The sequence below is a fragment of the Cervus canadensis genome, chromosome 9, assembly GCF_019320065.1.
Source record: "Cervus canadensis isolate Bull #8, Minnesota chromosome 9, ASM1932006v1, whole genome shotgun sequence".
Lineage (NCBI taxonomy): Eukaryota > Metazoa > Chordata > Mammalia > Artiodactyla > Cervidae > Cervus > Cervus canadensis.
Window position 1 is genome coordinate 64,596,889 of NC_057394.1, and position 10,814 is coordinate 64,607,702.

Genomic DNA, 10,814 nt, shown 5'->3' on the forward strand with positions numbered 1-10,814 from the left:
GAACCAGTCAATCCTAAAGGAAATCAATCCTGAATATTCACTGGAAATGAATGATGCTGAAGCTGAAGCTCCAATACTTTGGCCACCTGGTGTGCAGAGCCGACTCGTTGGGAAAGACCCTGATGCTGGGAAAGATTGAAGGCAGGAGGAGAAGGGGACAACAGAGGATGAGAAGGTTGGATGGCATCACCAACTCAATGGACATGAGTTTGAGTAAACCCTGGGAGATGGTGAAGGACAGGGAAGCCTGACTTGCTGCTGTCCATGGGGTTACAGAGTCAGACACAACTTAGGGACTGACCAACAATCAATCAGATGTTGAAGTATACGGTTGGCCATAAGCTTTGTTTGGATTTTTTCATAACATCTTATGGGAAAATCTGAACAACTTTTCTGGCCAAACCAAAGCATAAAAAAAGTAAGAACAGCCATATATGAGGGAATTTTCCTCATTCATTTACTATTTTCTTTCAGTGTATTTCTTTAGTATTTAGTCCTACTGAACTATTATAAGCTTACTCATTTTGCAACAACAGGGTCAAGCTTTGGTACATCTTGCTAGTGGCTGTCTTAGCAAGGAGTTTAGTTCACTATAGGATACAGATGGTGGTCTGTAGGTGAGCCCACCAAACTCTGCCACAGCCAGCAGTGACGATGCTTGTGCTAGGCTGGGCTGGGCTAAAAGTGTGAAAGTGAAGTGAAAGTGTTAGTCGCTCAGTCCGTTCTTTCCCCATGGACTATAGTCCACCAGGTTCCTCTGTCCATGGAATTCTCCAGGCAAGAATACTGGAATGGGTTGCCATTCCCTTCTCCAGAGGATCTTCCTGACCCAGAGACTGAACCCAGGTCTCCTTCACTGCAGGCAGATTCTTTACTGTCTGAGCCACCTGAGAAGCCCTAAGGCCACCTTCATAACTACCGCCATAGGTGATGTCTTAAGACCCCGCCCTAGCCCCTCTCCCAGGCTACCTTCCAGATCGACAGTCTCTGCCGTCTCACTGTGACTAAATCTGATCTCCCTTCAAATTGGCTCTCTTCCTAATTTCTATAATTTTTAGACGCAGTGCTATGCAGTAAAATGAGTTGAAATGATGAAAAAATGGGATTGAATCCAAACTCTACATTTATTGTTTGATATGGGGCCAATGTTATTCTCCCAGGAGGCTTATTTTCCTCCTCTGTAAAATGTCAGGGAAAAAGATCCCTGGAGTGGAGGATTTTGGGGGTTTAACAGGATAACTCCTAAGCACCTATCCTAGTGCCTGGGACAACACAGAAGCTAAATCCTCATGCACTTCCTCCCCTTTCCCTCTCTGGGAATGATGCTGTCATTGCCTACAGTATCCAGGTTGGATGTGTTGATAGCAATTCTTCTATCCCTCTCCTTTACCCAAGTAATATCCAATTACTTGGATAAACTATATCCTTTATCCAAGTAATTCAATATTCAAACTAGCAAGAACCTTAGAAATCACAGTCATCTCATTTCTTGACACTACATAGAGACATAAGGAACCAATTACCCTAACAATTTGACTTCTGTGTCAATTTCTTAACAATCCTTTGGTGATGGAATTTGTTACCTGACACTTGGTGACCAGAAAAATAAACTCAATCGAAAAATGGGCAGACGACGTAAACAGACATTTCTCCAAAGAAGACATATAGATGGCCAATAAACACATGAAAAGATGCTCAACATTGCTCATTAATAGAGAAATGCAAATCAAAACTACAATGAAGTATCACCTCACACCAATCAGAATGGCCATCATCAAAAAAATCTACAAACGATAAATGCTGGAGAGGATGTGAAGAAAAGGGGACTCTCTTGCATTGTGGGTGGGAAAGTAAACTGATACAGCCATTATGGAAAATAGTATAGAGATTTCTTAGAAAACTAGGAATAGATCTACTATACGTTCATGCTCAGTCAGTTCAGTCGTGTCCAATTCTATGACCCAGCAATTCTACTACTGGTCATATACCCTGAGAAAACCACAATTCTAAGAGACACATATACCCCAAAGTTTATTGCAGCGATATTTAGAGCAGCCAAGACACGGAAGCAACCTAGATGTCCATCGACAGATGAATGGATAGAGAAGTTGTGGCACACTTCAATAATGGAATGTTACTCAGTCACAAAAGGGGACAGAGTTGAATCAGTTGCAGTGAGGCAGATGAACCTAGAACCTCTTACACAGAGTGAAGTAAATCAGAAAGAAAGAAACAAGTATTGTATATTAACACATGCCTATGGAATCTAGAAAATGGTACTGATGAACCTAGCAGAGAACGGACTAGCGGACACAAGCAGGGGAAGGTGAGGGTCAGATGAACTGAGAAAGTATCATTAACATATACACACTATTATGTGTAAAATAGATAGTGGGAAGTTGCTAAATAACACAGGGAGCCCAGCCTGGCATTCTGTGATGACCTCGAGGGGTGTGTTGAGGGGAGGGGAGGGAGGCTGAGGAGGGTAGAGATATATATATATACATACACACACATATATATATATATACACACACATACACACATATTTAATTATGATTGATTCCTGTTGTTGTATAGCAGAAATAACACAAAACTGCAAAGCAATTGTCTACCAATTTAAAAAATAAATGAAAACTTTATTTTTTTTATTTTTTTCCCCAATTATTTTTATTAGTTGGAGGCTAATTACTTTACAATATTGTAGTGGTCTTTGACATACATTGACATGAATCAGCCATGGATTTACAAAATGAAAACTTTAAAAAGATAATTCCAAAGGAAATAATATCAATTTTGAAAAGCTTAAAAACTGACTAGTTAATAACAATAGTGTGTATAGCCTCAGAAGTATTTACATCATGTTTATATATGCTAGAGTTCTTTCGAGTGGTTTATAGTAGAAAGTCCTAAGGGAATCACTCTGCCAAACAAAATAAGAACAAGATATGTTCACACGTGTGTTCCTACAACACACCTGTTCTTCCTTTCCTATTCCATGCTGAACACCTATGCACAACCCAGACCTCCAACTTTATCCTCTTCTCCCTCCCATATTCCATGTACGAAAATAAATAAATCATCCACAGTCAACACATCATATATGTAAGACAAGAAAAATATAAATCATGTGAAGTGTTAAGGTGTAAATAAATACTTTAAAAAATCAGAAGACTCGATTTCTTTAATTTTCATAGCTGCTGAATATACATATCATTCAGAGTTTTCTCAGTAATAAAACTAGAGCCAGAAAAGAAAAAAGACCCTAGATCTAGTGAGAGCGTTATTGTACTGAAATCTACAATTTGGAAGAGCAACATATGGAAAGTTTCAGGCAGAGGTGACCTTCAGACTTGAGTGTTTTGCTCCCTAGCCCAGTGCACTGACTCGATTCCAGGAGGGCCAAGCAAATGGGGAAAACCACCCACCACCACCTCGGAGTCCAGCGGATTACCTCTGAAAGGCGAAGGCATGCTCCCCACAGAACAGGATGGTGGCGACAAGGACACCCAAGCTATAAAGCTTCATCCCCACAGCAATTCGCTATAAACCCAAACTCTCCAAAGAGAAGGGTCCAGATAGCTGGTTACACAAGAGCCTTCTTTACACACTGGTTAAACTGTAATGGCCTGTTCCCTCTCATTTCTGTGATCAATCGACTTCACTGCCATTTCCACCCTCAAAGAGAAAGTACGCTGAGCTGTTATTCTCAGTGTAGACTATCTAGAGAGTATTTAACTCTTCAGGGGAGATGAGCCAAGAATACAAAAGACAGTAATATGGCAGAAACGTGTTTGGTTTGTTGAAGAACCATAGCCATAGAGTATTGATCCCTGGATCACAGCCCATGCTGAGGGAGGTCTCCTGCGGAGTACTAATGAGGTCCTCCCTTGCTTTTGTTTTTTTCAACATTTTCAACCAGGGGAAAACATCAAAGGTGAGTTTTTCAAATCTTTTGACTTTATTTTTCAATTTTTTGACAAAATTTTGACAGATTTTTGACAAATTTTTCAAATTTATGACTGAGAAGTAGCACTTGTATGGAAGGTTATAGTATCTCCCTTTGGAGATCCATGTCCTTTCATGTTTTTAAAATGTGTGAGCATGAAAGTCACCCATTTGTGTCTGACTCTTTGTGACCCATGGACTATACAGTCCATGGAATTCTCCAGGCTGGAATACTGGAGTGGGTAGCCATTCCCTTCTCCAGGGGATCTTCCCAACACAGGGATTGAACCCAGGTCTCCCACATTGCAGGCAGATTCTTTACCAGCTGAACTACCAGGGAAGCCCAAAAACCATCATCTCTGTCTCAGTATGTTGAGTTCTGGGTTCATTTCTCAGCATTATCTTCAAATACAATATTCCATCCTTTGTGTCTTGTTTAGACTCATACTCAATTGAAGTGGGTTTTTTAAAAATGTTAATAGCTATATAAGTATTTTCCAAGTTTTGCAATTGGATCTTTTTCACATTTATCCATGTTGTTTTTACATCTGTATTTTAAAGTATCACTTAAAATATTTTATTGTTCAATAACCAGGTCATGGAAGCAAGCTAAATGTCCATCAACAGAGGAATGAATAAAGAAGCTGTGGTGTACATATACACCACAGAATATTACTCAGCCATAAAGAGGAATGAAATTGTGCCATTTGCAGAGATGTGGCTGAACCTAGAGTCAGACAGGGTGAAGTAAGACAGAAAGAGGAAAACAAATATCATACATTAACACATATATGTGGAATCTAGAAAAATGGTATAGATGAACTGACTTGCAAAGCGGAAATAGTGACACAGACGTGCAGTACAAATGTATGGACACCAAGGGGAAAGGAGGGGCAGGGTGGATGGGTGGGGTTGGCGTATACACACTATTGATGCTGTGTATGAAATAGATAAATAAAGCAGATAAGTAATGAGATAACTGCTGAGACTGCGGAGCACAGGGGCGCTGCTCAGGGCTCTGTGGAGACCAAAATGGGAAGGAAATCCAGGGAAGAGGGGACATGTGTACATGTGTGGTGGACTCACTGCCGTGCAGCAGAGATGGACACAACATTGTAAAGCAACTGTATGCTAAGACAGAATATTTTACCGTTTGATTTTCTATGAATGTGGTTTCTTCAGCATGAGAATCCTCAGAATACTCATTTTTAAGTCTGTGCCAGGCTCCTCTAGAAGTTTAATTGTATTTGGGGTGATTTTATACTCTGAGCTTTGGTTTTATTGGCTGCCTCCCTTAGCATTTGATTTTCTTCTGTGTTTTGGAACCTGGGTTTCTAAGCTCATTTGGAAGCCTTTTGTTTTCTTTTTCTGCTTTTCTTTCTCTTTGCTCACGTCTCTCTCCTTTGCACAAGTCTTCAAGCAGCCCCTGGGCTTCCAAAGGTCTCACAGTGGTTTTCAGAGTTTATATGCCATGCTAACACGGTGACCTTCAAAGATCCAGTAATCAGTCAGGTGACATGACTTAGTCACTGGCTTATTTACTCCTGATCTAGTTATTCTTTTGTCTCCTACAGACCAGCAGGCGTTATAAACTGTCCTAGACAGCAGTGGGCAGTGTCTTTCAAAAATTGGGGTACATACAATGAAATACAGATATTAAGTATATAGTTAGAGCTTCCAAAAAATATGTACACTTGAGTAACCCGCACTTCTGTCTGGTATAGAAAATTTTCATCACTTCAGAAAAATTTTGCATATTCCTTCCAATGAATTACTACCACCCCCTCCACCCCAATAGTAGCTGCTCTGATTGTATTACACAGATTAATTTTGCCTGATCTAGAACTCCACAGAATCACATGTTGCCCTAGTTTCTTCGGGCTACTGAAAAACAAAAAATACCATGGACTGGGTGGCTTAAACAGTAAACACTATTTCTCACAGTTCTGGAGAGTGGGAATCCAAGATCAAGGCACAGATTCAATATCTGATAAGGACCTGCTTCCTGGCCCCCTTCTTGCTGTATCCTTCTGTGGCAGAAAGAAAGATGGAGAGCTCTCTGGGGTCTCTTTTATAAGGGCACTAACCCCATTTATGGGGGCTCCACCATCATGACTTAATCATCTCCTAAAGACCCCCACGTCCAAATACCATCACACTGGGGCTTAGGTTTCAACAAGTAAATGAGGGGCAGGTCAGGGACAAGGACACAAACATTCAGTCTACATCATGTGACATGTACTCTTCTGTGTTAAACTTTCTTCACTCAGGGTATTTTAAAAAGTCTTTCATGTTACTGTATGTGCCAGCAATTCATTGCTATTTATTGCTGAGTAATATAACTCTGCTTATCCATTTTCCTACTAATGAACATCTGAGATGTTTTCAGCTGGGGACTGCTATGGATAGAGTTGCTATGAATATACTTGTACAGAGCTTTTTTGATGGACTAATGTTTTTGTTTCTTTTGCGTAAATATCTAGGAAGGGAATTGCTAGGTCAGAGATGCTTAGTTTTATAAGAAACTCCAGTGGCTTTTTTCAAGGTGGTCGTATCATTTTACACGCCCCCCTCCCCAACCATATATTAGACTTCCCAGGTGGCTCAGTGGTAAAGAATCCCTCTGCAATGCAGGAGAACTGGGTTCGATCCCTGGGTCAGTAAGATCCCCTGGGGAAGGAAATGGCAACCCACTCCAGTATTCTTGCGGGAGAATCCCATAGACAGAGGAGCCTTGCAGGCTACAGTCCATGGGGTCTCAAAGAGTCAGATATGACTTAGTGACTAAACAATAACAACAACAACCATATGTTAGAGTTCTAGTTGGTCTGTATCCTTGTTATTTGAAGCAGTCTTTTTCATTTTAGCCATTCTAGTAAGTGTATGGTGGTGTCTAATTTGGGCTTTAAATTAAATTTCTAAGACTGATAATGTTGAGAAGCTTTTTTGTGCTTATTGGCCATAATTATATGTGTGTGTGCATGTGCATGTGTGTTCCAATTATTTGCCTGATTTTTAAACAGATGGTTTGTCTTATTACTGATTTGTAGGAGGTATTTATATACTCTGGACATCTATGTGTGCTACTGGAATGGGTTGGAATACTGGAATGGGTTGCCATGCCCTCCTCCAGGAGATCTTCCTGACCCGGGGGTCAAACCCACGTCTCTTACGTCTCCTGCATTGGCAGGTGGGTTCCTTACCACTAGTGCCACCTGGGAAGCCCCTGGACATCCATCTATATGACACCATAAAAGGCAAAGCTGCAGATACAGAAAATAGGTTAGTTGTTGCCAGGTGCTGAGACTGGAAAGGAAGTGATTAACCTACAAGAGGTACAGGAGAACTTTTTGGAGTGGTGCAAAAATTCTGTGTTTTGATTATAGTGGTAGTTACACAATTGTGTACAGCCCAAATTCCTCCAAGTTCCTCGGACTTAACTCTTAAATATCTCGCATGAAGAGCAAGAGAGACAGACAGAAAGAGAGAGAGAGAAAGTGAAAACACAACAGCTTGATCAGGAGGACTCCATCCACCCTAGCTCACAGACAAATCTCTTAGCTTCTCAAAGGTGCAGTTTCCCCTTCAGAGAAATGAGGTTAGTGATAAGCTATCTCTGAGGACTACTGTGGGAATTCAGAGGGATCTCATCTGAAAGTGACTGGCAAAACAGGTGTTCAGTATTTCCCATTCATCAAGAAAAAGGTAAGTCAGGAAGGGAGCTGATAGGGGCCAAAGTGTTCTCTGCCCAGAGCCTTATCCAGGTCATGGTGACCTTGGGGACAACCGACCTCGCCTTCTGCTGCTCCCAAAGAGAGGATGAGACACAGCCCCAGAAGCCAATCTGGTCCTGGGGGATCGATCTCAATGAATCATGCCCTCTGGGGCCCAGCTAATTTGTATATTTACTCGAGTCAATTTGGAACACTAGGTGGCAAAAATAATACAGCAATTGTTTCTTCCAGAGCTGTAAACTTCTGTTTTGGGGGCTTCCTGAGTGGGTCAGTGGTAGAGAATCCACCTGCCAATGCAGGAGATGAAAGAGATGCAAGTTCGATCCCTGAATCAGGAAGGTCCCTGGAGTAGGGAATGGCCACCCACTCCAGTATTCTTGCCTGGAGAATCCCATGGACAGAGGAGCCTGGAGGGCTACAGTCCATGGGGTTGTAAGGAGTTGGACACAACTGAACGATTGAACAACGACAATAATAATCATGATCCAGCCTGGCCTGGATTTGGATATGCAGCTCAGGCATCCTGTTAGGTAATCACTGAGAGAGTCAATTAATTTCACGGCATTTTATCATGAGTTCAGGTGCAGCTCAATTTACAAGTTTTCCTTTCAAAATCATTCAGCCATTAAAGCTGCATAATCTTGGGAGGTTTGGAAGACACATAATTGATAAATGTTTTTTCCCTCCACACACACTGTCTCATGTTTATTCATGCAGAGCGAAGGTTTTATAATTTACACAAAGGGCTGGTGTATCCAGCCCCCTGTGTTTCTGAAGGGGAGGAAAGATGATGCCATCCAGGAGCCACTGAAGAAGGAGATTTGAGGCTTGAAGGCAAGGACTCCATCCCAGGTTCTGATGCTTTGGCTGCAAATACTGAGTTGGGGACTTGTGGCACCAGGAGTGTTGGTAGGTACCCAAACAGGTAAATGCTTGTTGGCTGGATGGTTAAATTGTGAAGAAAGCAGGGTTTGTCCTTAAAACACTTTCCTTCCCGCATTCCCTGTTTCTAACCATTGCTCCCTTTTATTGGTCTCTCTGCTTTTTAAAGATGCTGTAGCCCATCAGTTCTCAAACTTGACTGCCAATAAGCCATCTGGACATCTTTTAAATATCCAGCTGCCTTGCCTGCCCATCAGATCAATTATATCAGATCGTCAGAGGGCAGGGCATACATGCCAGCACCTTGTAAATCTCCCAAGATGATTCCATTGTGCAGCCAGGGCAGCAAACATCTGGGCTGGACCAGCGCTTCTCCAGGGGTGGCCTGTGAGTCCCCTATTCTTTGAGGATATTTGTGGAAAATGCAGACTCCAGGGTCCACCAGCCCTCTAAGCACTGAATCTCATGGTGGGATCTGAAACATTTGCTTTAAAACTCTCCAGGTGATTCTCAAGCATCCTTGAGTCTGATAATCAGCCCTACTCCTTGTACTAGTCCATCTGTTGTTGGATTTTTTTTTTTTAATGTGGACCATTTTTAAAGTCTTAATTAAATTTGTTACAATATTTCTCTGCTTTATGTTTTGGTTTTTTGGTCGCAAGGCAGGTGGGATCTTAGTTCCCTGACCAGGTATCGAACCTGCACCTCCTGCCTTAGAAGGTGAAGTCTTAACCACTGGACCACCACGGAAGTCCCAGTCCATCTCTTTCTTATGATGTGGCACTCTAGTCTTTCAGTTCCTCAAAAGTAACCAGCTTCTTTCTTCCATCTGCTGGACCTTTGCATATTATACCTGTTAGATTGGAAGGCACTTTGCTCTCTCTTTGCCAGTGGGTAACTGGCGAAGATACCAGTGATGGAGCTATATCTCTAGAAAGTCACTGTAAAGTGTGGGTTTTGGAGGAGAAAAGAGTAGGCACTGAAGGGCCGTGGTCCCCTCCCTTGGGGACAGTGAGGTTTACTGTCACCCAACTGTCACTGGAAGTCACAGAGAGATTGCTACAGAGACAGTGGGAGAAAAGTCAGCAGGCTTGATGTTGTTATGGAAGGACCATTACATACAAGAGTAAGGAAGGAGAAAAGACTTAGGTGACGTGGCACCAAGAGGGTGGTTTGCAGTGAAGCGGCAGCTCTGGGCAGCCAGGAAGAGCTCTTCCAAGAGACACCTTAAGTGTGCCCTGAAGGACCAGGGGCATGCAGTCTTGGAGGCCTGGGAGAGGGTGTCACCAAGAATAAAAGGACGAAGGGGGAGAGGGACAGCAAAAGGCAAGGCTGAGCGATGGGGGTAAACCTGGGTGGAGGGCAGAACCACATCGGCTACCTCACATGGACAACGGTGATGGGAAAATGTTGGGGGAGGGCTATTTTAATCTCTCAAATCTAGTGTAATTGGGAAAGGATAATTTAACATTGGTTAAAATTTAGCTGCCTATCAACTGTCGATCTTTTAGGAAGGCTTCTACTCTTAGGACTTCCCTGGTGGTCCAGTGGCTAAGACTCCATGTTCCCAGTGAAGGGGGCCAGGGTTTGATCCCTGGTCAGAGGACTAGATCCTGCATGCTGCAACTAAGAGATCCATGCTAAGTCGCTTTAGTCATGTCTGACTCTTTGGTGTGAACAGTAGCCCTCCAGGCTCCTCTGTCCACGGAGATTCTCCAGGCAAGAACACTGGAGTGGGTTGCACGCCCTCCTCCAGGGGATCTTCCTGACCCAGGGATGGAACCCGCGTGTCTTATGTCTCCTGTATTGGCAGGGAGGTTCTTTACCACTAATGCCACCTAGAAGCCCAAGAGATCCCACATCTGGCAATGAAGATCCCATGTGCTGCAAGACCCAGCACAGCCAAATAGATAAATATAAATAGATATTAAAAAAAAGAAGACATCTCTTTCATGACAGTATTTCTCAAACTTTAATGAGAAAACCCATGGATTAACTGGGAATCTCATTAAACTGAAGATTCTGATACATTCGATCTGGGATGGGGATGAGATTCTGTCATTCTAACCAGCTTCTGGGTGCCCCTGGCCTGAGCCCCATTCTTCAAGCAAGGAGGTTTGAACATTGTGACTCTTAATAGTGGGCCCCTGGTCTAGCCCAGTCCAACAACGCAGCCAGCCAGATCATTAACTCTTATGTTGTATTGCACAGAACTTTAGAATTAAATATTTGCATGCATTCCTAATCCTC

General features: G+C 42.6%; 1 protein-coding gene across 1 annotated transcript in view; it reads right to left on the minus strand.

The window, feature by feature from the left end:
• The window catches only part of CPB2 (carboxypeptidase B2), a 52,802-nt gene extending 49,200 nt beyond the window's left edge, over nucleotides 1-3,602 (minus strand). The window contains exon 1 of the mRNA XM_043477853.1: nucleotides 3,455-3,602. Coding sequence (XP_043333788.1) covers nucleotides 3,455-3,528 — 74 coding nt within the window. The 5' untranslated portion in view covers nucleotides 3,529-3,602. The remainder of the gene's footprint in view (nucleotides 1-3,454) is intronic.
• Nucleotides 3,603-10,814: the final 7,212 nt, after the last annotated feature.